Source organism: Chlorocebus sabaeus, chromosome 3 (assembly GCF_047675955.1).
Source record: "Chlorocebus sabaeus isolate Y175 chromosome 3, mChlSab1.0.hap1, whole genome shotgun sequence".
Taxonomy (NCBI): domain Eukaryota; kingdom Metazoa; phylum Chordata; class Mammalia; order Primates; family Cercopithecidae; genus Chlorocebus; species Chlorocebus sabaeus.
In genome coordinates this window covers 55844922-55871297 of record NC_132906.1, presented here as the reverse complement: position 1 = coordinate 55871297, position 26376 = coordinate 55844922, and the positions used below count along the sequence as shown (strand labels likewise).

The following is a 26376-nucleotide window of genomic DNA, read 5'->3' as shown; positions in this document are numbered from 1 at the left end:
CATCTAGAGTAACCTGAATAATCAGGAGAACTTGTATTCGATATAACTGAGTGTAAGAAGAAAGCAATACCAAGAAATATTTTTAAATTGTCTTTTATATAATTCTGCATAGGAAAATTCTAGTATTTAGTAATTGTGGAATTATTTCTGGGTTAATCTTTTCTTCAGCAAATGTAGTAAACTGAGTTGTTAAAGTATGTATTATGTTTAATGCTTTTCACAATGTATAGATAATAATTTAACCATTAACCTAATTAAAATATAGGTTCATGATTATATAACCTAAATGGATTTAGAAAAAGAACATATTTGTACATAAAAATTTCTTATAATCTTGAAATAAAATATCTTGCTAGATGAGTGATGTCCTACAAGAAAGATTTCACTGGTCTGTAGAATAATCATTTATTCTCATTCTTCTCAGTATGAAATAGCCTCTCTAACTTATGGGGTGTGAGCACAAGTGGACTCACATGTTATTCTAAGGTTTTTGGCCTGAGCAACTGAGTGAATAATTCCACCATTTTTGAAATTGAGAAGATACCGGAAGGAACACCTTTTTTTTTTTTTTTTTTTTTTTTTTCAGAGCAAGGTTGATATTAAGAATCCTGGGTCTGGTTTTCAGAGAAGATCTAAGGCTGAAGGTAGACATTTGGGAATCAGGATGATATGGGTGGGAAGGTCATGAAGGTAGCTATGTTGGAGCCTCTTTTAGCTACAGAGTGAGTTTAAATAGTGCAGAGGAAAGGTCATAGGAAAGTGACAACTAGCCCATGCCAACATTTAGAGTTTGAAAGAATGAGAGGAGGAGATTCAAGCAAAGGAGAAACAAAGGAGGAAAGCCAGAAGAATGTCTTGGCTGCTGAGTAAAGAAGCTGTTCAAAGATGGAGTGATAAGTTATGTCAGTGGCTGCTGAGAATTTGAGAAGTTGAGGACTGAAAATTCACCATCAGATTAGAAAACATGGAGACTATTGATGGCTGTGATGAGGGTGGTTTCATCAGAGGGGTGTGGACACCAACTACATTGGATTCTAGAGAAAATGGAATGTGAGGAAGCATGGATATAGCTAGAATTAATTTCTGCCCTCTAAAATTTACATGTGTTGTAACATTATGTATTAAATACAGTGCTAATATAACAAGGAACATTCATAAACAGTTAAAGAGATAAAGTATATTATTATGACTGTACTTGTAAGTACCCACATGCTTCATATTTATTCCAAGAAAAACCATTCCTTCCACTTTATATCTACTTATATTATAAAATGTTTGATTGGGCTTAAATACATGGAAAATTTCCTATTTAAGACCCTGATGCTAATTCATCTTATTACATCCTCTGGGCTGGCTGGAGGGAATATATATAAGTATCAGATGATAATCTTACATCGTCCTGAGTAGGATGATGTCAGACAGGTCAAACATACCTTTGTTTAAATCCTGACTTCTCTCTTTACTACCTGTGTGACCCCAGCAAGTTACCTAATCTTCTAAGCCTATTTTCTCAAAGATAAAATATGGACAGTAATGACATGAGGATAAATTAAGATATTATGTCTTAATTATTTAGCATAATGTCAAGCAAATAGTAAAGGCTCTGTAAACGGGTGCAAATTTGCATTGCCGGGATTACGCTCTTGTTCTTGAATTGGTCATAACTTAAATACTATGCAATTTAGTACACAGAAGATAGCTCTTCTAATAAAGAACAGAAAAATGAGCTGCCTGAGAGTAAGCCATACCTTATAAGCCATAGTTTTTGGTTTGTGTTACTATGTCCATGTTTATTTCTTGGTTGGTTTCCTCACCTTTAGTAAAGTTGTATAAGCATAGTAGGTAAGACAGCAGGCTCTGTAGAGCAGATTTGTAATCTTAATCCCCTGGAATTACCTGGATAGTCCAGCTCTATCCTCTATCTTCCCATCCTTTCATGTCTAATCAGCACTGCTAGTGATAATAGCTAACATGTATTGACTGCTTCCTAAGTACTGAGCACCATTCTAAAGATTTTATAGCTGTTAACTGATTTAAACGTCATAGCCCTAGGTAATAGGCACCATTATTACCTCCATTTGCCCAGATGAGGAAACTGAGGCACAGAGAGGTTAAGTAACTTGCCCAAAGATGACACAGTTGGTAAACAGTGAAGCTGGGATTCAGTCAGGCAGGCTGGTCACACAATTTTCACTCTTAACCACTTCATCCTAATTCCACTTGGGATGATAAGATTGCATTACATTATCACAGCTTTTCTGTGGTGCAGATAGTAAAGTGGGACCAGTATCCTTCCCCAGCAATTAATGAGTGGCTGATGATTTGTGTTGGGGATGAAGGTGTTTCGTCCCACCTTCAGTCACCAGGGGGTGCCATTCAGATAGGTTTCTGAAAACACGAAAACCAAAGTGATGGTATTCTCTTGATTAGCTATAAATGGTAGTCATTAAGATGCAAGGTTTTGAGGGTTAGGTTCTTTGGTGCTTATACCCAAAGAAGAAAGAGCCATTTTGGTATTAAGTCATCTAAAAAGTTCTCATATGCTTAGCAAGAAAGCTAAATTAAGCTCTGCACTGGGTAAAATTATAAACATGCTGTCTGCTCCAGATGAGTAAGTGTATATAAATAGAACAATTGGTACACATGGCCCTAATGGTATAGCTTCCCTGTTCTCTATGTAATGTAAATCACCAAATGTGAGCATTTCCACCTGACAAACTGTCAGTCTCAGAAGAGCACATTCAATACATGTTACACAACAACCAAGATTGCCCTTTTCTTCAGCGTGGTGTTTTTTCTTTCCACATCCAGCAGTTAGTACTAAGGCCTGAAACCCTTAGTTACAGAACAAAGTGGCTTAGCAGTAATCGAGCCTGTGTGAGGCTAAGGGAAGAATAATGAACATTCCCTGCAAGCTTCCTGCCTAGATGCAGGTGCAGGAATCAGGAGGTCATGAATAGTGCATGACATGCAGATTAGGTGGTGGTTTCTCCTACTGAGGTTTTGACGTTGCTACCTGCCTGGCTTCTATATGTGGAAAGAAGGCAAAAGAGGATGGCAAAAAGTGTCACAGTTTAAAGACTGAGCTCAAAAAAACATGCCGTATCCTTTTGAAGAAATAAATTTTAGGGGGTTGGTGAAGTGCAAGGCTTATGGTTTACTTTATCAGATGACGTACGGGCCAAGTTATCAATGTACTTCTTCCCTTTGAGGACAAAAATAAAGCTTTCTTGATTTACCTTTTTAATTTAGGAAACCTTGTAATTATTCGTTCATACACACACAATCAGGACTTCTTTTCCAAAGACTTTCCTAAGGAATTATTTTCCTGAGACTGCTAAACCATTATAGAAATTCTCCATTTACAGTATTTGATCTATGGATCAGTGAAATTTTCCTAAAAGATACAAATACCTAGAGAATGTTGTAATTATGTATTAAACATACCCTCTGTTTCTTCACTAATGTATGCAATAAACAGCATCAATAAGAGAATACTTCTGTCATTAAACTTCACCCAGTGGAAGTTTCATGAAGTAGTTTCTTTGTACTCCTAGGCTTAAGGAGGGGACAATATAAAAAAAGTAAACGTCTAAAGGACAGAGGACAAATTAAAGAACTGTGAGTATTTGGGGCTGATTAAACTTTATTTAAATAGTTAGGATTGTGATACCCCAGTGAGGGTATAGGGAAAGTTCACGAGAATTTCTTGTACTTCCTCTTAGGTCAGGGAGCTTTAACCGGGGAGAAGTTTTTTGGCTCAAATATCCATTTTAAGGATTGTATTTCAAGCAGACAGAAAGTAAGAAAGTAAAAGAATAAAAGAAAAAAATTACGCTTGCTACCTTTCGTATAATTTTTATGTACTTTTATTGCATTTCCCCCCTCTTTGTCCAATTTAGGATACTGGAGTATGAACTGGCTTTCATTTCTAGCTGAGTCTGTCATTTCCACTAGGCCCCAGTTTGGCTGGACGCCAAGACCAACAGGTGATCCTTGTAGCTGCAAAACAGCAGGAAGTGGGCCGTGCTTGAATGAGACAGTTCACCAGAGGGGCTGTCTGGCCTCTCTCCATCTTTCTGCATAATTAACACCCCCTCCCCCATGCCGAGCAGAAAATCTGTGCTGAGCAGCTCAGCTGCAGCAGCCATTGAGAAGCACTGTAAGGAAAAGAATGTTAATAAGGGATGTTGGAAGAAATAAGCCTTCCGAGTGCAAAGTGCAGTCTGGCTCTGGGTTTAGGGAAAGACTGCAGTTGGCCCTTAGGCCGGGCTGGAACTTCTTTATCTGTTTCGGAATGATTTTCATTTACTAAATAACTACAGAGTGCTGAATTTCTTACAAACTGAACTTTAAGACCAGTTTTAAATCCCCATTTTTCTTCTTGTAAATAAGAGCAATGTATGAAGCATAAAGGGTGAAGGTAATATAAGCTAAGACTGCTTAGATCTCACAAATCCTGGCTAAAGATAGACCATAACAGGAAGCTGGCAGCCGGAAGTAGGGCGTATTGTTTTGCCAGTTAGTGACCCGCGAAGAGGCGGAGGTTTACTAGCTAGGCTTTGATTGGAAGATAACAGCAGTTTCCGGAAGCTTTAAGCTATTTCCAGTGGATGAGTCCAACCCTGGAAGCTTGGAAAGCAGTATATTCTTCACTTCTCCTTTATCTGGCTAAAATTTTGAATTGACTTTACTTTCTTCAAAGCCCAGTGGTAGCGCATCACTTCCAGAATGAACTCCTCCTAGGAGTACCTGTTCACCCTTCCTTCCTCCCCGGTGCCCACAGATTCTGTCACAGCATATTTGAATGACGTTGTCCTGCTTCCTAGAGTTTTAAATATGGTGGAATGAAGGAGGGGGCACTTAGACGCCTCTTTGTGCCCACCCTCATGGGAATAGGTACAAAGAGGGCTTACTGAACCCAGGCACCATACCTTAGATAACTTTTACCCACTCTTGTACCTGGCAAGGGTTAGGTATTCAGTCACTTTTGTTGGACTGAATGAGTGCATCAGTCCTGCCTCTGGGAGTCTTCAGAGCGAACATTGTGACATACCTGTTGTGTTGAGAGTGGTTAAGAAGGAAAAAAGGACCACAGATTTGCAGGCATAGGAATTTAATTGCATCATTTACTAAGAGTGGATCAAGTTCTGGGGATTTTGTATTAAGGAATTCTAAAAGAGATTATTTATAAAACAGATGCCATTTTTTAAATTTGCAATTGGGAATATGCTTTTTCAATAACTGGATTATTCTCATCTGTCTACAGGGTACATCCGTCCCCAGTATCAAGGGTCCGGGGAAATCGAATGAATAATCAAAAGTTTCCTTGGTGAGTATACAGTCTAATATGAGAATTTGTAGGTCTTACAGGAAATTTTAATAGGGCTTATGTTAAAATTAAGAGAATTCCTACTTCTCTATACAGAGTGCATTCCTGCTAACTGGACTATGTGGTCTTCCTTTCCTCTGGACAGTTCGAAATAAATATAGATAGAGTTCCTTTCCAGCCAAAACTCTTCATTCACCAAAAACCCTGTGTAACTTTTTTTAAAACAGATACGACCTAAAGTTCCTAAGATTATAAACTCTTACCTGTTTTAAAGAATGTTTCCTTTTTTTCCGAAGATATGTAGACCCAGCTATTTCTCAGATGCCAACTTCAACTTCTCACAAAGATTTTCACAGTTAATGAATCTGTTACACTGGTTTTGGGGATTACGACCTCAGTGATTTTTTTTCCTTGCCATAGCCTTAAATATCCAGGATTTTTTGTTTTTTGTTTTTTGTTTTAATTTGGGGAGTACCAAAATCTTCTTTAACTGATGGGTTCTTGAACAAAAATATAGATGGAATTTTGCAGAAACAACCTGAAAAGTTATTTCAACCAGAAAACATTATTGATTCTTTAGAGAAGCGATTTAAAGTGTTTCACAAATATTTCATGTGAAACAGCAACAACAAAAATGTAGGCTCAATATGTGTATTTGTTTATATTACTCCTTTCCACAAAATTAACCTTTTAACACAATGTATTGTTAAGCAAAAAAAAGAAAAATTAAAAAAACAAAAAAAATGAACTATGGCTGTATTACTTCAAAGATGAATGGAAATTCCATTTTACTTCATTGAATTATAGTTAGAATGAGATTTTGATTAAAACTATGCCTTTTTTTTTAAGTATGGGAAGATGATTACCAAAGATTGAGCTTCCAAATTAATTTTATTCCTAAATCAAGATTATTTTTAGACACAGAATAATGACACTTTGAATTTGAATCATGCCTAATCAGCTCACCTCCCTTCCCCCATTAAATCTAATTAATTCTCACAATAGCTTGGTGATGTTGTTAAATATTGTGCTTTTCTTTTTCACAGAGGGGGAAATGGGGCACAGAGGATACAGTCATTTGCTTATACCTTGCCTTAGAGCCGGGGCATCCTTCCTGGTTTCTTACCATTGCTAAAGCATATTATCCCCTGTCCAGCTTGAAAAGCTAAGGGGATAATAATATAATGGTCATTACATAAAAGGAAAGGGAGAAATCCAGTCTGTTGTTGACTTCGCACTCCACAAGCTAATGGTTTGACTACAGAATTGTCAGGTATGAGATCCAGTTTCCGCAACTTGGTTCTCAATGGCCAAGTGTAAAACATGGAGTAAATAACAGTTTCTTTTCTTGACTTTTCCTCTCTGAAGTATTGAAGTAATGATGTTCCTGCATAATTCATAGCATGTTATTTGTTTAGTAAGTGTAAACCACTTGTATCTCCAGAGAAGTAATCCATGAAAAACAAAAGTGATGTTTACTACTAGCCTTGAGAAAATTCAACTTTTATTTATTCAGCAACATTTATTTACAGTTCCAGGCACTGTAAGAAGCACTAGATTAGAAAGATAAATAAAACATGGTTTCTATCCTCAAGAGCCTACCTGTCTTGCAGGGCAGATGTGTGTGTGTGTGTGTGTGTGTGTGTATGTGTAATGTCACATACATAGACACATATACGATATCACACAAGCACATAATATACAATATGGGTAATGCTCTAAGGAGATATATTTATAATGTTTAGAAGGAGAAGTTAGTGGCTTTATTTAAGACGAATTTGAGAGTTAATACTCGGGAGGGGGTGAAATATAAAGGAAGGAACAAGACTGTCAGAAAATCCATCCCAAAGAAGAAAGCTTTTGAGCAAAGACCTAGAATTAGTAAGAAAAGCAGGGTTGAGCTAGTGTTTCCTTTATAGATTGATGCATGCATAGAAAGACCTGGAGATATTTCCAAATTGACTCTAGTGGGAGCATACATGGATTTAATACGTGTACTTTATTTGGTCATGAGCTAGCTAAGATTTCTATGATATATACTATCTTGAATCTTCCTTAGGTAAATACTGTGAGTCTAGTATATGGAAATAAATCACCTGGCTAGGAAGAAGCCCCATGAATCACCCAGCCTCTACTTCTGGTAAAGTGATAAACACTTATTATTTCTTTGTGAAATACTGGCCCTGAAAATTCAGAAAGTTTAAAGACTCATGTTGGCAATGAAGACGAAGGGAAAGTGATAGTTGCTCTCCCCCATCTATCAGCTGGGTAATTTGTAGGATTAGATGTCAACTTCAACACTAGCTGGGCTGTGGCTTGGGTTCAACCTGGAAACACTGTATTTAAGAAGTAGAAACGTGATTTTTATGAAGGTAATTTAGCAAATACCCCAATCAGTTAAAAAATTGTGTTCATCAAATAAGTAATTAAAGTTCAGGAAAAGAAGAAAAGCCTCCAACTTAACACTATTAAGGTATGTATAGGTAAGGTATGAAAATCAGTAGGTTGGGAAAGCCTATGGCTGTTGTTGAGCTCCCAAGCCAGTGTTTATTATCAAGTTAAGGTCGTTTAAACTTTTAACTAGCGTTTTTCTTTGCATAATAGTTATGAGAGGTGGCATCCGCTGGCCTCATTCATGTGGGAACATTTCCCCTGAAGGTGAAGAAAATGAATATCTGTATAAGGCAAACAAAATCCACTGGAATTGAAAGTGTGGTAATATTGCACATACCCAGGGAGGAGATGAGAGTGCCAGGGCCTAAGAGGTCCAGCAACATATGTTGGAGTGGAGCCAGGCTTACTATAACTGTCTGCTAACTCCAAGGGATTAAAGAATGGCAATAAGAACTTCATGCAGGGTATATTAGCACCCCAATAACAAATACCAGATCATTGTACAACTCATTTACTATTGAATTAATTAAAGGTAGCAAGCCAGGCCAGACATAAACTCTGTTCATCAGAAAGTTTGTCCCCTCAGTACCACCACGCACTAGGAATATTTACTGATTTGAAGACTGATGAAGCCTTTGGGGTTCAGCCATGTGAATTTCATTCTCTATTTCATCAGACCACTCCTCTTTCCTTCACCCTTGGCCCTAAATGGAGGTGAGCATGCCTTCCTTTCTCCAATGACGATGGTAGGGAAGTAAAAACCTCTTTTCTTTCTACCCATCTTAGGTTTATTGGCTTGGGCCCTGTGTAAATTAGACTGGTAAAAGACAGATTAGCAAAGAAAAATGAGCAGAAGTTTATTAACATGTGCATTTACATGCACATGGGAATGAGTAACCCGGAGAGTTGGTTAGAGCTTGGACCTATATAACATCTTAACCAAAAAAAAAAAAAAAGTTTTTTAGAGAAGTGAAAAAGACAAAAGAAAAGGATTTTGAGCTTCCAGGGGGTAAAATCGTAGGAAGGTAAATATATGGGAGACACTAATGGAAGATAGGGATAGTGAGATGTGTTGTGCAGATTCCTCTGATGCCATCTCTGGGTTGATATAGGAGAGTTGTCTCCAGTGATTGCCTTGCCCTTCCTGGTAGAAAGAGGGAGAGCAGAGACTTTTTCTTGTGTCTCCTCCTTTTTCATTGCCTGTAGCTCATAATAATTCTTATGCCGAAGTGGCAAATTTTTAAGTGGCATATTCTACTACCCTTCATGTTATAAACCATTTTTAGAATATTTGCCACTCTTTCTTGCATACGATAATGCCAGAAAAAAACTGTTTTTCAGCATTTGAGGCAAATGTGAAAAACTTCTTATTAGAGAGTTGAATGTGAAGATAGATTTTTCTTCTTGGCAGTTCTTTTTAATTGAAACGATTATATCCTGATATCAAACCCACAGGACAGCAACTGCTTCCAGGTCATACTCAGCTGTTTTAGTCCTAAAGACATAACAGAAATCTGCAAGCTACATTTTGGTATGTCTGTGTAGGCTGGCATAGGACAGGGTGATGTTTAGTGGGAAATATCTGTGAACCAATTATTGAAGTTGACTAAAGGCTCCAGAAATTTCCAGAATCCATGTTCGTATTCTAAAGACATGCACATTTATATATGCTCATCACTTGCTTTTTTCCTCTCCACTTCTCACCCCATTCTGCTCCATTTTTAAGGTTTTAAAAGACTTGGACATGTGTCGTTGCTTGATAATGGTGATGGTAGTGATTGTGCTATGTACCTAAAACGTGTATCAAGGGCGGTTATGTAACAGTGGTAGTGGGAGTCACATAATGCAAACTTTATGGGCTATTTATATGATAACGTAGGAAATAAAGCATTATTAATAGTAATCATTGGCCAAATATGGTGGCTCACACCTGTGATTCCAGCGCTTTGGGAGACTGAAGTTAAAGAATCGCCTGAGCCCAGGAGTTTCAGACCAGCAAAGCAACATAGTGAGACTCCAGCTCACTATTTTTTATTTACTTTTTAAAATAAGCCAGGCGTGAGGTATGCATCTATAGTTCTAGCTACTCAGGAGGCTGAGGCAGGAACCTTGAGCCCAGGAATTCAAGGCTACAGTGAGGTATATTGTGCCACCACGTTCTGGCCTGGGCAACAGAGCAAGACTGTCTGAAAAGATATATATTTAGGAATTGTTGTTAGTAAAACTGAAGTAATTTTGTAGTTTTCTCTAACCAATTGGATGCTGCCACTACTAGTCTCAATTATTATTTATTTATCACTAATGTGCCTAAGATTTTATGTAGTTATATACACAAAAATGCTCCAGTGTTAATGAAGACTCTATGCAAATTATGATGCATTCTGGGTGTGAATCATATTTCACATTTGGGTGTAAAAAAGTTCTGTGTCACAAATTTTTGTGGAGGGCAGGAAGAGCCTTTTCACACTTTAATGTTTTAGTGTGGATATATGGTGCTACAGTGAACTTAAATATTTATATTCATACAGTTGCAAATGTTAGACATGACTTCATGGAATCTTTTTGAGGGATATAACTAGGAGAGTTTTGTCATAAAAATAGGAGCATTCTTTCTTGCTTAAACCTTTTTCCTTAACAAAGGAAGGCACTGAAGTTGTTGATATTGGAAATCTCTTAGAAATCTAATGTAGAACAGCCTTTTGAGGAGGGACAGAGCATTTCCAAATTCCCAACTTCAAGGCTATAAAGGAAATGCAAGCATCATCAAGTGCAGTTCAACCTCCTTACCTTACAAATGGAGGCCCCAAGACAAAAATGTTACACGCCAAACCTAGGCTTCAATCCAAGCTTCTCTGTGTCTGTTCATCCAGGCCTCTGCATGCCTATCCGGTAGTCTTTCCATGACGTGGCAGTTGTCCACCTGTGCGGAGAGCAAGAGAAATGTGAATGTTTAATTCATTACAAGCTAAGCAGAAGGCTTTTGCCTGGGAAATTCCCATTAGATTGATGGGATGGGAGAGCAAGGAGAAACAGGAGAAGCTTAATGAAGACATTGCTCCTCACACCAGTATGTGGCACTTACTCCCTGCCAAAATGTTTACTCATCATCTTGCAGATCCTTGCATGCTCATTATTTATAGATAATATTGATTTTGTTATTTTAATTACCAGAGTATTTCACTGCCTTGCTTCTTGACTTACAGAGCAAAAATTATATTATGCATGGACTTTAATATGTGGAAATTCCAGTTCCCAGAATGCAACGCCTTCATGGTCTTTTTAAGCCATGCATGTTGGCAAATAAGTCACAGAAAGTTACCTTTGGTTTGGTTTGGAAGCATGCTCTCGCCACAGTTTGATAAGAGATTTGGAATATGGGCCATAGTTGATGTCATCATTAACCTACTTGCAAGTTCTCTGTATATGTATTGAATTACAATAAAAAGAAGTGCCTGCAGGGTGATGTTACATTTTAAATCCCTCCAAATTCCCATCTTTTCTTTGTTATAATGTGGTATTACCTATTAATTTCTTTAATGACTTCACCTCCTCAAATTTAGCTTGGGGTCAGTTGCATACACTTCAGACGTATGTTCTGTCTTCCAAAGTGACCGTAGGAAAGAACTGAGGTCTAATAGTTTCTTAACTTCTCTATCACCCAGAATTTCAGCAAGAAAGATTCATGATAAAAGTAGTTTCTATATTCCTGCTGGTATCAGCTGATTTTGTCTCTAGTATTTCTTTAGTAACAGTAAAGATGATATAAGGAAAAAAAAAATTAAAGTAGATAATTTTCTGTAATTATTTCCCTAATTATAGGAGAATTAAGGCTATAAGATCATGCTGAGGCCATAAAGTTTACCACTTCTGAGACATCTTCATATTAAAAACCCAGGAATAGTTTATCAACCTGCAGCTCAGAACCATTTTAATATTGTACTGGAAACCTAACATGTGAACCCGTAAGACATGTCATTGTACTCTTTGTTGATTCTTGGTATCTTCCCAGTACTGAACCCAGGTGTGGTGCTATCATGTAATAAAACATCTCCGACATACTAGCTAATTATAGCATGAACAGGCAATATTGTTCCGACAACTTTGTAATTCTGGGGTTTGTAGTCTGTTGTTGTCTATTTTTGTTCTTATGGTGAGGTTTTATACAGCAGAGGAAATTTAAAATTCACACAGTCTGAAATCATGATTTACCTGAGCAAAGCTGCTTAAACTACTACTTCTTATAGGGGTTTAAATTGTGTGATGTGGGTTATTCTCCATCCCAAACCTCTCCCTTTTAAAGTTGTTCAGATGTAGAACTTTAAAATAGATGGGTGCAGTAGGCTGTTTCCTGTAATCCCAGAGACTTGAGAGACGGAGGCAGGAGGATCCCTTGAGCCCTGGAGTTCAAGACCAGCCCAGGCAACACAACAAGACCAACCGCTGTCTCTTAAAAAAAAAAAAAAGAAAAGTTAAAACTTAAAATAATGGTCATGTCATAATGAAACATGAAGAAGGGAATGTGGGGAGTCATAAATGACTAATACAGAAAAAAGACTGTCTCAATATGATATATATATATATATATATATATATCTGTGATAGCACCAGTACCAGTCATGTTTAATTAACATATCAACTTAAAAGGAAGAAGGATTGTATTTCATATATAAAGAATGAAGCCACATCCTTTCTTCATCTTTCATAGTATTTTTCAGTGGATGTATTTAGGCTAAAAAAATTGGCTATCAATTATAAACCATGACTGTCTTCTAAATATGCATTTGAAAGAATAATGACTGAAATTGGAACCCAATCAAAAATCTGAATGTGTTCATGCATATGCTGGAAATACTGCTCGGGATAATAAATCTTAAGGGGTTCCCTGCAGGAATGCTCCATGTGCCAGCAGTTTTGTTCTGGTTTTCATCTGCTGGTCACATTTGCAATGTCATCTTTCTAGCTACGGAGATTTCTCTGCATACACATGGACAGTGAACTAGCGATTTTAAAATCAAACATATTCTCACCTCAATGTAATTTTTCTCAGTTGACCACCAGATTTTCTTAAATTTTCTTAGTAATTTCCGTAAAACTAGCTATTTATTACATTTCTTGGCATAGTGCTAGATTTGCCTAAGGTAAGACCAGTATCCTAATAATATATATTTCTTTTAATGAGTTTTAAGAGAGCAATCGATAGCGTGCAACATATTTATAAAAAAGACTTAAACCAACTCAGTATGACACAGGTTTTATCACAGCTATTTTACATAAGCCCTCAGCTAACCAATAGCTAGGGGGCTGAGGACCCTGCTGAAATCCACTGACTACTTGTGGCCGTTATCTCTGTCTAAATATTCATTTAGTTTAGTCTCTTTTATCAGATGAAGTTCTTTTTTTGTATAAATTTATGAGATACAAGTATAATTTTGTTACATGCATAGATTGTGTAGGTGAAGTCAGGGCTTTTAGAGTATCCGTCACCCAAATAATGTATGCTGTATAGATGGGGTTCTTTTGTTGGAAGTAATGAAAACTAACTGTATCTGGCCGCCTTAAGCAAAAGGTAATTTTTCAGTACATAAGGTAGGTTATATGGAGACAAAAGAAAAGCAGAGGAGCTGGGCCTCAGGAAACACAGGAGCCAGGATAGCACCCAGCGTCCAGGGAGCAAGATTTTCATCAGCAGGTACAGGCCTGGGAGGGGTCAGCTCTAGCTCCTCTATGTCACCTCCTCAATAATCTCAATAGAGGAATCTAGAGTATGATTGGTCCTGGGTTAGGTGCCCAGCCCTTGGTTACAGTCCTACCAAGACGAGATGAGGTGGGAGTAGTTTCCCAAAGGAAAAGTGTTAGTACCAAAAAATGTTGGGAAAGACTGCTCTTCATAAATTAGAACCATCAATTTGCCATACCGTTAAGTTACCTGAAAGTTCTCATAAGGGTAGTAGCTTTACTATGACAAGCTTTAACACTTTCCCTTCGAGGCCATAATGCCTTATATTTTAGAAAATGAAAGCACTCTATCATTAGTTACTAGGTCCTTTCTCTTTGGTCTTACTCTTAGTTATTGAGTAGCCAAAACGTATGCAGGATGTTTAGTCAAAATAGACACCATTCTCCTTGAAACCTAAGAGTGTTGATCTTAATCACTTTGACCCTTCATTTCTCTAAAACCCTGCTTGGGATCACATATTTTAAAATGCAGCCTTTAAAACCAAACATACATAGTTATTGTGATACCACATATACAATAGGCAGAAAACGGAGGAACTACCTATGAAATGTATAAAGTTTTGGTCTACAAGCTGGGTTCTGGTATAAATTTCTCAGTTATACTAAATTAGTCTTTATGGCTCTTTAAGATAAATAATATTTATATTTATCTTAATAAATAAATGATATCTGACCCAAACTATTCAAATTAGGTCTTGAAAGAATCCCTAAGAGGTAAGACTCTTCATAGCATCACCTTGAAAGAAAGTGCTTCACAATTTGCAATTGCAAAAATATGCAACCAGCCCAAATGTCCATCAGTCAACAAGTGAATAAAGAAAATCTGGTGTATATATACAGTATGGAAGACTATTCAGCCATAAAAAGGAATGAAATAATAGCATTTGCAGCAACCCGAATGTATAAAGGGACCATTATTCTAAGTGAAGTAACACAAGAATGGAAAACCAAACATCGTAGGTTCTCATAAGTAGAATGGGCCGGGCGCAGTGGCTCAAGCCTGTAATCCCAGCACTTTGGGAAGCCGAGGTGGGCGGATCACAAGGTCAGGAGCTTGAGACCATCCTGACTAACATGGTGAAATCCTGTCTGTACTAAAAATACAAAAAAAATAGCCGAGTGTGGTGGCGGGCGCCTGTAGTCCCAGCTACTCGGAAGGCTGAGGCAGGAGAATGGCGTGAACCCGGGAGGCGGAGCTTGCGATGAGCGGAGATTGTGCCACCGCACTCCAGCCTGGGCAACAGAACAAGACTCCGTCTCAAAAAAATAAACAAAAAAAAGAATCATAGAATGGACTTTGGGGACTTGGGGGAAAGGGTGGGAGGGGGGTGAGGGATAAGACTACACATTAGGTACAGTGTACACTGCTCCGGTGATGGGTGCACCAAAATCTCAGAAATCACCACTAAATAACTTATTTATGTAGCCAAACACTACCTGTTCTCCAAAAACCCATTGAAATTTAAAAAAAAGAGAGAGAAAGTGCTTTATCAACCCTAATTATTAACCCACAATCAAATTTCAACTTTATGTAAAAGGAGTATCTTACTACCACCTAAGAGATTCATTGACATGCCCAGCATTGGGTACACAAGGCTGTAATTTCCTTCAGGTCTCTTGAACCTTTCCCAAATTTAACGTTTAGAATTCTGAGCTGGAGGGTATATTTAGGTAGGACTATAGTTCAATACATTACATAAATATGTACCTGTATTTACCATGTTTTTGTGATCCTTTAAATCTTCTCTTCCATCCTATAATGTATTTGGAACACCCTCATAAATGGATATATCATAGGATTAAATTGATTTACTGTAAAATAGAAATCTCTCCAATTCTATCTATTTTTCCATTCCTGTACTCATTGCCTTTTTTTCCTCAGAGGTCTGAAAAGAAAAAGAAATACTGCTTTTCTGAGAGTTTGCAGTTTATAGGTATGGAGAAAGAAAAGGGTATACCTTCCTATTATTTTTCACTTTAGATCTGAATTATTTTGTACTCTGTGAAGAACCTTGTAGCTTAACTGAAGAATGGACTGATTTCTTACAGTGAAAGTGACTTACAGTAATCTTCCCCAAACTGCACAGTCCATAAGGCATTTATTTGGGAAAGACAAGGAAGTACGGAATTGTATTAAAGGTAGGAGACAAAGGCTAAAGGCAGCCATGTGACGAACGGAAGAAAGTTGCTGCCACCTAGAGGTAAAAGTTGGTAAATTTTGATAATGTGCTGTGAATACTCAAAGATTCTTGAGTAGACATTGATGTAATGTAATCCTAAACTGCAGTGCAGCCAGGTGACTTAGTTTCTGCCTCTAGGTGAGACGAGATTTATTCCATCTCCCTTCACTCCCCATTAGTAGTGTTTCCATATTCCTCATGAGATTTTGGTGACCTGGGTGGGTTTTTGCATTTTTTGCCAGCAGTAGCCTCGTTACTGGTCACAAGAACTTAAGTTATTGAAGGTCTTCATCCTGTACAATACAGTCTCGATTATTTGGAAGTTGTCATTACCATGGCTAATAGAGAATGTGTTTTCCACAGTCTGCGCTGTCTTTTTAAAAATATACTCTCAGAAGCGCCACTAAACTACAGATCTCATCAAATTATGTGGCTGATGCTCTTTTCCTTTCTCCCAGGAGAGGGCAAGAAGCAGAAGAGGCCTGCGTGATGAGAGGCGAGGGTCCCAGGCACAACAGTCAGAGGAGGGGACCCTGGGACTCTCCTAAGTTATGCCAAGACCTAAAAATAAATGAAGCAGCACCAATCTCCAGAACAATATGCAATTGGGCCTGTTTTCATTTTGAGTGTTAGAAATTGATTAGACGTAGCCCTAACATTTCAAAAATTTGTCAGAACATTTTTTTAAATGGACAATTCTCCCAAATAAAGAAGCCTGGGTAGCCAGAAATTTGGTGCCACCACATTTGGCTTGCTATTCTCTCTTTTCAGGACAACCATATTGCACAACCCCAGGGGGCACTATTCACATTGTATTCTATGTGAAGAGTACCTCCAGGAACATTAAAGGAAAACATATTGGCATAGAAAGGTGAGAAAATATGAAGAGAATATGTGTGTGAGTTTCCATGTCTGCCTCTCTCCTCTCCTGAGTGGGCGGCTTGATTGAATGCTATTGATGATGGTTTTCAAGGAGAAAAGGGCTCCAAAAAATACAAGAAGATTCAAGCAACACCTTTTAGAAAGTGAGGATCGCAATCAGAGTCTTCCTTGTTTATCTTACACCCTTCTGCTTTCTTCCAGTGCATTAGTCGAGCCTCTTCTCTGCCTAGCTTCCATGTGGACTTTACTTGCTTGTCATTTTTATTTTCTCCCAGCCTGTATTTAATTTTAATCCTCAATTTAAGTATTTAAATTCTATGTCACTTACAAACCTGATCATCTTTTGAAATTGCCAGAGACTGACTTTTTTTTTTTTTTTTAACACTTGGTAGCATCATCCCTTTTGCAGAATATTTGTGTTCATTCATTTTTTCCCTCTTCAGTAAAATTATTGTGCCTGCAATGATCCAGCCACTTTCTGTACTTGGGGCACAGTATTTAACAAGACAGACGCGGCCCCCACTTCGTACCGTGTAGTGGAACAAGAGTGACAACTGGCTAGCATCTGGTAGTGATAAGTGCTCTGATGAAAATGTAATGAGGATATGATTGGAGATGACTAGAAAGCAATCCGAGGGGGTTGGCCAGAAAATGCCTCTTGAAAGGAGGTGACTTGGCATCTGGGAGCCGAATGACAGGAAGGAGCCATCTGGGTGAGGGTCTGGACACATTTTTCCAGGTGCTAGAAACAGCTCACATAAAAACCTTCAGATGGGAACAAACATGGACATTCAAGGAACAAAAAGTGAATGATGGGGAGCGTGAAACAACCTCAGCTCAGAGAGGTCGGTGGGAGCAGAAATGAGTAGTCCATAGTCTGGGTGTGACAGGAGCCACGGGACGGCTTTGAGCAGGAGAGTGAAGGGATAGAGTTTTATGTTTCAGGCTTAGTCTGGCAGCTTGGTAGAGAAAGGGCTGTAAGAGTGTGGAAGGAGGCCAGGTGTGGTGGCTTACGCCTGTAATCCCAGCACTTGGGGAGGCCAAGGCGGGCGGATCACAAAGTCAGGAGTTCAAGACCAGCCTGGCCAATACAGTGAAACCCCGCCTCTACTAAAAAATACAAAAATTAGCCAGATGTGGTGGCAGGCACCTGTAATCCCAGCTATTTGGGAGACTGAGGCAGGAGAATCACTTGAACCCAGGAGGCAGAGGTTACAGTGAGCTGAGATCTTGCCACACCTAGGTGACAGAGCAAGACTCCGTCTCAAAAAGAAAGTGTGGAAGGGAACGGGAATGAGTGAGGAGGCCAAGGCTGTGGCTGAGGAGAAAGACATGCTAGCCGCAACTAGAACGGTATCCACAGGAGAGAAGTGGATGCAACTAGGATGTGTTCCGAAAACTGTTAACAGCAGTTGCTTATAGAAGGAAGTGAAGAGAAGAAAAGAATCAAGGATGACACCTATTTTAGTGTGAGCAACTGGTGGTTGTGGTTGGGAATTTAGAGCAGAGGGCAAGTCTGTAGATGTAAATGTAGCTGCCATCAGCATATAAATGATAGTTACCATGGGGTGCGTGTGTGTGGTGTGGGTGTGTCTATTTGATGTTAAGGGACAGAACAGTTCTTGAGATGAAGAAAATCTGAAGGTAAAAATGCCTGCAAACCGTCAACTAGAGGCTGTAAAACTATACAGTGGATGAGCCACAAATATCAATAGGTGGCCGGGCATGATGGCTTATGCCTGTAGTCCCGGCGCTTCGGGAGGCCAATGCAGATGGATCCCTTGAGCTCAGGAGTTCAAGACCAGCCTGACCAACATGACGAAATCCCATCTCTACAAAAAATACAAAAATTAGCTGGGTGCAGTGGCATTTGCCTGTACTCCCAGCTACGTAGGAGGCCGAGGCAGGAGAATCGCTTGAACCCAAGAGGCAGAGTTTGCAGTAAGCACTCCAGCCTGGGCAGCAGAGTAACACTCTGTCTCAAAAAATAAAAAATAAAATAAATCCACAGGTAAACTGGACAGAACCTGTATCAATGTATCTAAGGCTGCCTGTGTGTGCCCTCAGGCTGCAAAGGACCGTGTAAGTTTCAGCCAGTTTCTTCACCCCACGTGCACATGCTGTCAGCAGCCCATTGAAAATGATGCCACTTGCCCCCAGTAGACGTCCAGCCCCGGACTGCTCGGTGAGATATCTGACTTCAACTGAATAAATAGATCTTAATATATGAAGACCTCTTTTCCCAAAATGCCAAGTACCCTGGTGTCTTTCTTCCACAGGAAGACTTTAGCACTGGGAGAGCCATTTATTCTGTTTGTTCGTATTCCCTAATCTCAGTCTTCTCATTCCTCATCTGCTAAATCACCCAAACTGGAAACCTTATGGTAACTCCAACACTGTCATAACCCACATTTATTTGATCAAATGAGTCCAGCATTCCTCCTCCTAAATATTTCTTGGCAATGTTGGCTCTTCCTCACCCCACATCCCCTCATCATCTCTTGACTGAAACATTACCGTAAGATCCTACCAGGTCTCTTTAGATTCCATCTTACATCAATCAGAATGGCTGTGATTAAAAAGTCAACAAACAGATGTTGGCAAGGATGCAGAGAAAAAGGAACACCTATACACTGTTGGTGGGAATGTAAATTAGTACAACCTCTGTGGAAAACAGTACGAACATTTCTCAAAGAGCTAAAAATATAACTACCGTTTGATCCAGCGTTCTCATTAATGGGTATCTACCCAAAGGAAAAGAAGTCATTATATCAAAACGATACCTGCACATATTTGTTTATCACAGCATTATTCACAATGGTAAAGCCATGGAATCAACCTAAGTGTCTATCAGCAGATGACTGGATAAAAAAAAATGTAGCATGTATACACCACAGAATTCTAGATTCAGTTCTTTCTACTCCTCCCCCAAATATAGTCATCGCCATGCCTATGGTGATTATTGTAAAATACAAATGGGATTGCTCCTGTCTTTACAACTCTGTGGTGGTGTGCCATGATTTAGAAGTCCAAAGCCCTTAACACTACATATGAGGCCCTTTGTATCACATAACTCTTTTCCATCTCACTTCTCATAAATTGTTTCCATCTTCCCGTGGACCCTAAATCCCAGCCACACTGAACTTGTTACATTTCCCAAAACACCTTGATCACCAAGGAAACTAATTCTCAAAAACTCAGCTTAAAAAATGTTCTTCTGCATCAGGAAAAAATAGCTAATGCATTCTGGGCTTAATACCTAGGTGATGGGTTCATAGGTGCAGCAAATCACCATGGTACACATTTACCTATGTAACAAAGCTGCATGTCCTGCACATGTACCCCAGAACTTAAATTGAAAAATGCTTTTCTGTGAAGACTTCCCTGCAGTCCCCCCACCCATCAGCCTCTTTTTCCTCTCTGATCTGATGTCACCACATAGCATCACTTTTATCATGATTTATTGTATTTGTTGGCCTGTGTGTAATGTTCTTTCCACCTTCTCCTCAAGACTGAGGCCCTCCAGTATGAAGGCTGTCCTTTCCCGGCTCGGAGCACAGCACGTGGGGCAGCAGGCTCAAGGCATATTGATCAGTGAAATGAAGACATCTCTTCCACTATCCTCATCTATTGGTAGGAAAACTGAAGCCCAGAGTTGGAATACTTTTGTCCAAATTTGCACAGGAGCTGGGATTAGAACTTAGAACTTCTGCCTCCTGACTTTGGTGGTTCCCTTTCCACATTTTGATGGCTGTTTCCCATTCCTTATTCAATATTTTCAGAAAAGTAGAAATATTCTAATTCAGAGGGTAGCAAGACATGTTTTCCCATTAGAGACATCTTTAAACACTGGTTACATCATTTCTGCCCTTTCTCTGTTCATCATTGTTATGCCTGACAAAATGTTTGAAGAAAAATGGTGGCTACTGACCTGAATTTCAGAAGCTAAGATTTTAGACGTGTTCTGTCACTTTCTAATCATGTGATCTGGGGCAAGATTGAGTCCCTTATGCCTGATCTTGCCTATTTTTTTTTCACAGGGATTATGTGAAAATAAATGGAGATGAGTATGTAGGAAAGCGCTTTATGTCACAGAAGGCAGGATACTACAAAATACCTCTGCAGTATTGTCACTGTTCACTTTTCTCTTAAATATAACCACTTTTATTGATACTTTAAAAAGAAAAAGATAACTGTCGTAAGTTTCCTTTCTCTTCTTCTTTTGACAATCCATATAGTATTATAAAAGATTGGGATTCTAATTCTTACCTCCACCTGATTTTTACGTTTGTGGCCTTCCCTCTGATCCACTTGATCCTGAATTTAATTATCAGGCTTACATTAACACCCTGTCTCTTTGCTTGCTCTACCTAGCAGTTCTTCATGGCTGAGTGAAAGGAGCTTGATTAGTAAAAGCTTACCCTTTCATATTTCCTTGCAATTAGTCCAATAAAAAAGCATCACCCCCGAATGGGCTTTGTGTGGCTATTTTTTTTTAATTCTTTTTCTTTTGGCCCTACTGATTTGATGGCTTTTTGTCTCTTGTGTATATTCATGAATATGAAGATCAATTTTTTAGTTTTTATTGTCACACCTTTGAAGACACAAACACCTTCGTACATTAAAACTCTGGAAATAGGATTTAGAATGAGATTCAAATGCAGGCTCTGTTATTTAATGGGATTAATGCATACGACATTTTCATATGAACAAAGAATAAATATCTTTTTCTCTTTTTAATCTCTTAGCTGAATCAACAGGTACTGAATTTTAAGCGGCACTGTGCAAAGTGTCAATCCATGTTGGTATAAAGAGGTAAACCACTTATCTTTCTGAAGGTTGAGAAGCTGAGCCTCCCCCAGAATTGTAGCAAGCTGAGGACCTGTGGTCTTAGAACACACACTGAAAAGGGCCTTCTGATGATAAAAAAAAAAACTGAACACAGGTACTCTATAGGAAATGACCATCAAAGTACATCTAGTGTTAATTGGCCACAGAGGGAGATGTGGCCTCTGGAGTACTGAATGTATAGGCTTTTATTCTCTAGTAACTTTTTAAGGCGTTTAAAACTGACATGGGGTGAATAAATATAAAGAACAGGAGTCCAAACAACTCAATGGAAAGAGTACAGCTTTGGAGTCAAGGGATACTGATTCAATCCTACCTACTATTGGCTTTTGGCATTAAACAAATCATCAAACTCTTCACTGTCATTTCCTCTGGGATAAAATACAACAAAAATATCTCTCCCAGAGCTCCACATACTAAAATTTAAATGTATTTGGCATAGGTTGGCCTGCCATAAAAAAAATATATATATATACACCATAGATTGTGTGGCTAAAGCTGCAGGACGATTTCTCACAGTTCTGGAGGCTGGGAAGTCCAACAGCAAGGCATCTGCTGATTCAGTTCTTGGGGAAGGCTTTCTTCCTGGTTGGCAGGGTGCACCTTTTCTCTATGTCCTCAAAAAGTGGAGAGAGAAAAGAACTTTGATCTTTCTTTCTCTTCTTATAAAAGTACACTAATCCCATCCTAAGGGCCCCACCACCCTCATGACCTGATCTAAACCTAATCCCCAAAGGCCCCATCTTCAGATACCATTGCATTGAGGATTAAGGCTTCAACATGTGAATTTTGGGGGACACAGACATTAAGTCCATAACTGTTAATTCAGATTAAAGGTCTGGACAGACAAGGATCATATATAATATTATTTTTATTAAAATATCAACTTCTGATTATCAACTCCCTTAAAACTTAAACATCACTTCAGTTTGACTTTGTGTTCTGTGTGACAAAGGAATCTGATACGGGATTAGAAATGGGCCCTGGAATCAGTAATTTGCTCCCAGGCATGTCTGGTTATATTGGTGGTAAATAATTCATCCTCTGGTGATAGAGGCGAGTCTCCAAAGTGATTCTCCACAAATTCATCGTTTTCAACACTTCCCTCCAGGGGAAACAGTGAAGTCTGATTTTGCCAGAATTGGACATTGTACTTTGTTAGAACCGCCCTTCAATATTTTACATTCTTAAGCTTTTCACAGTTTTCACTCAGTTCATAGATATCATTTTATTTATTTCTCAGACCCATTCTGTGACATGTCTTGAAAAACGGTTTTATCTTGATCTTTAAAATGAAAAGAGAAAGAGTAGAGTAGGGATCAATAAATCAGACTGCCTATTTTTTTACTTCAGTTACTATATATTAACTCTGTAACCTCAAGCAAGTTATTTTATATCTCTGTGTCTCTGGTTCCTAATCTGTAAAATGGGGCTTGCTAATAATACCTGTTTCATGGTTATCATGAGGATTAAATGCACTATATTACATATAAAGCTCAAAGAACAGTGTTTACCAAACTCAATAAATAAATGTTGACTATCATTATAGGGGGATGCAAGACTCATTTATGTAGGGCCATGACTAATAACATAGCTAACATTAATTATGTAATCTGCTAGCTAAAATGTATTTTGACCCTTTAATAGATAATACGATTTGAGAGCTAGGTTAACTCAATTGCCCAATGATATAACTAAGCTAACCTTGACATATCTACTGCGTCCTTCTCATTCAGTCCTTTTCCTTTACCTACCTTTTAAATGTTCATGTTCTTCAAAGTTTCATATCCTTTTGCATACACTCCCTTGATAACAGCCTTCTCCATAGCTAAAGCACTCACCTCTTTGCTGATGGCATCCTGGATTCTTCATTCCTCCTCTGAATCCCTGCAATGTCTTTTTGTCATGGCCCTCAGTTGTGTGCGTGTAAGGAAGTATGTGTGCCTCTCTTAGACAATAAATCTCCAGCACCTAGCATAAGGTCTGGCCCGTAGTAGACAGTAAATATTTGAAGAAAGAAAGAAAAGGCCAGGAGCAGTGACTCACACTTGTAATCCCAGTACTTTGAGAGACTGAGGCAGGTGGATCACTTGAGGTCAGGAGTTCGAGACCAGCCTGACCAACATGGTGAAACCCTGTCTCTACTAAAAATACAAAAAATTTAGTCAGTCGTGGTGGTACATGCCTGTAATCTCAGCTACTTGGGAGGCTGAGGCAGGAGAATCACCTGAACCAGAGAGGCAGAGGTTGCAGTGAGCCGAGATTGTGCCATTGCACTCCAGCCTGGGTGACAGAGCAAGACTCCATTTCAAAAAACAAAAAGGAAGGGAGAGAGGGACCTGGCTTTAAACTGAAATATCCTAATTCTTCTAGTTTCAATTCCATAATTAAATCACTCTTAATTTTTTAGAAAGATACACAAAATTTAAATAAAATGGAATGTTTTAAGACTTTTTTTCAAACTTCGCTTGATTAAAATAATGAGCTAATTGGAAGTCTGACATATTTTGAGCACCTGCTAGGTGCCAGGCACTATAGTAATGCTCAGAATTAATACAAAGGTATCTAAAAGGAGCTCTGTCTTTGGAAGAATATAAAGAATATAAAGGTATCTAAAGGAGAATATAATATAAAGGTATATATAAATATATGAAGAATATAAAGGTATCTAAAGGAGCTCTGCCTTTGGAAGAGAATTCAAACTATTGTGAATGAGTTAGTGAAGTTATGTTGCGGCTGTGTGTTAACAGAGTTTTGTAAAGACAGCGTTGCCTGTTTGTCACAGGTTGGTCTTTCTATTCCTCACCAGTTTAACATATTTAGATATTACATCATGTGTTGGCCCTGGGAGTTAGCCTTGTGTGAGATAATAAAATTCATATTTGTTTCATTTCATTTGTAAGTTTTAAATACATCTATATCTATTGCTTTACCTCTTTAATACTTCTCTTAATGTGTTTTACCACATGCAGAAACCAAAATATAATTGAATTAATATAGTCCCGGCACTGTTTGCCCACATGTACGTATACACACTTCTAATTGTGGCGATGCACAATTTTTTTGGGTGGTTTCATTTGTAGATCTTTACCAGCCAGGTGCCACACCATTGTAAAATGTCATTAGAATGCTGATTTCTCTCTGGGTCCAGAAAACTAGTTTGAAAGCATCTGATAGCGTTTTGCCTGGTGCAGACGGTGTGTACTACCTATTTTGCTGAACATTACTATCCTTCAAATGTAAAAATGATACATCATTTAACTTTTTCCACAGTTATTGATTCAGTTATGTAGTGGCATACCCTTGACTTGCATGCTTTCAAACTGGTGAGTATCTTGAAAATATCATTAGGTGAAATTAGAATCTTGGTGCTATTTTTGCTTAGTGTTATCTGAAATAATGCATAGCTTTTGAAAATTTGTGATTATTAATTGATTTGGAGGCCTTTGATTCTAGAAATTATATACGTGCAGAACAATGACAAGTGTTAAGAAAGGAGCATTTTCTTTTTCTTTTTACACTGAGTACTTTGACCTAGTATGTGAAACACAGTAATTATCACTTGTGATACTTTTATAAAATATAAATTCAGTCGTTGTCACAATCTGGGTTGACTTTTGTTAGATATATTTTAAGGATAATAATTACCTTTAGTATTTATAAATATGCATGGTTACAGTTGTACTGGTTAGAGCATGCCCTTCAGTCCTCATCCCAGGTGAGCTAAATGTCACATGATTTAATGCACTGTAGGAGGAGAACCAGAGCCTACGTCTAGGCTACTGACACAACTCCATTCATAGCGAGCTTTTTCACAACATCATGATTTTAGTTACAATTGGATAAGAGTAGTGTCCCCTCTTTCCTACCTAAAACATATGCTTTAAATGAATGTGCATTTGTAATATGTGTTCTCTTATGTCCCCAGGGGTCAAAGAGCACATGTATAAAACATAACCGCATCCTGCAGTTATGTGTGGTAATGAACCATGGCTTAAACAAAGGATACGGATGCATTAACCACAAATTCTTATAAACAATAAATGAATAAATAAGTTACTTTAATAAGTACATAGCAGCTATAAGTTTAGGTACTCATAAAAGTGACTGATTACATTAGCAGGCCTTGGTCTAAAGAGTGCAGCTGGCTGAAGCTAGAAGGCTCTGTAGAACTAGAAAGTGCAACCGTGGCCTCAGAATTTAACACCAGGATGCATGAATGTTGAGTTCTTTTATGACACACAAGTCTTCATCGAAGGTAAACTCAACTAGCCACACTCAGAAATTAATGAACCCTAACAATGTAGAGACATGCATACGTCACCTTGCAGTTTTATTTTTTCATGTCCTAATGCAGGTTTGGCAAGTGCTGAGCCTCATTTTGTCATGCTCATCCTTGGCAGCAGGCTTTCCTTCCCTGTGTTGCTCTTCAGCGTCTACCTACCTACTCCTGCAGCCCTGGGGTTCCATAGCAGTTCTTCCTGTGTTGCTTTTTCTGGCTTCATTTGCTGTTGCTGCCACCCCCGACAACCCCACATTACTAGACCACCCCCTGGGTGGCTGACCCAGGCTCCAGGATGTCCGTCACACAGGCCCCAGTCACCTGCTTTTTGCTCCTACCACCAACGTGCCAAAAGGGTTTATAAAGGCTTGTCTTGAAAAGACCCCTCCTGCAGGAGACCTACACTCACCCTTTCAAAACACCCTTTCATCCATGCCCTCATGAGAAATTCACAACCAACCCTTGGGACATTCACAATAGGTAGTATTGACCCCATTTTGTCAGTGATGAAATTGAAGTTCCAAAATAGAAATCCAAAATAGAAATTTGTGTCCTATGGAACAAAGCCACTTTGCAACAGCCCTGGCACATCTAGATCTTCACATTCCAAATTTAGCAGTGAATCTCCTAATCCAATCCGTGCTACCCAAAGTCAGACTTGAATTCTTATTTGTAGATGGAGAATTTGAAAGCAGACTTACCAGCGGTATTTATCTTTAGTT

The 26376-nt window shown here is 38.6% G+C and overlaps 1 protein-coding gene across 6 annotated transcripts in view; it reads left to right on the top strand.

Moving 5' to 3' along the window:
* The window catches only part of KLF12 (KLF transcription factor 12), a 460616-nt gene that overhangs the window by 377605 nt on the left and 56635 nt on the right, over positions 1 to 26376 (top strand). For all 6 annotated transcript variants that reach the window (XM_038007736.2, XM_073014388.1, XM_073014391.1 and 3 more), the window contains one exon: positions 5270 to 5332. In XM_038007736.2, the coding sequence (XP_037863664.1) occupies positions 5270 to 5332 (63 nt within the window). The remainder of the gene's footprint in view (positions 1 to 5269; positions 5333 to 26376) is intronic.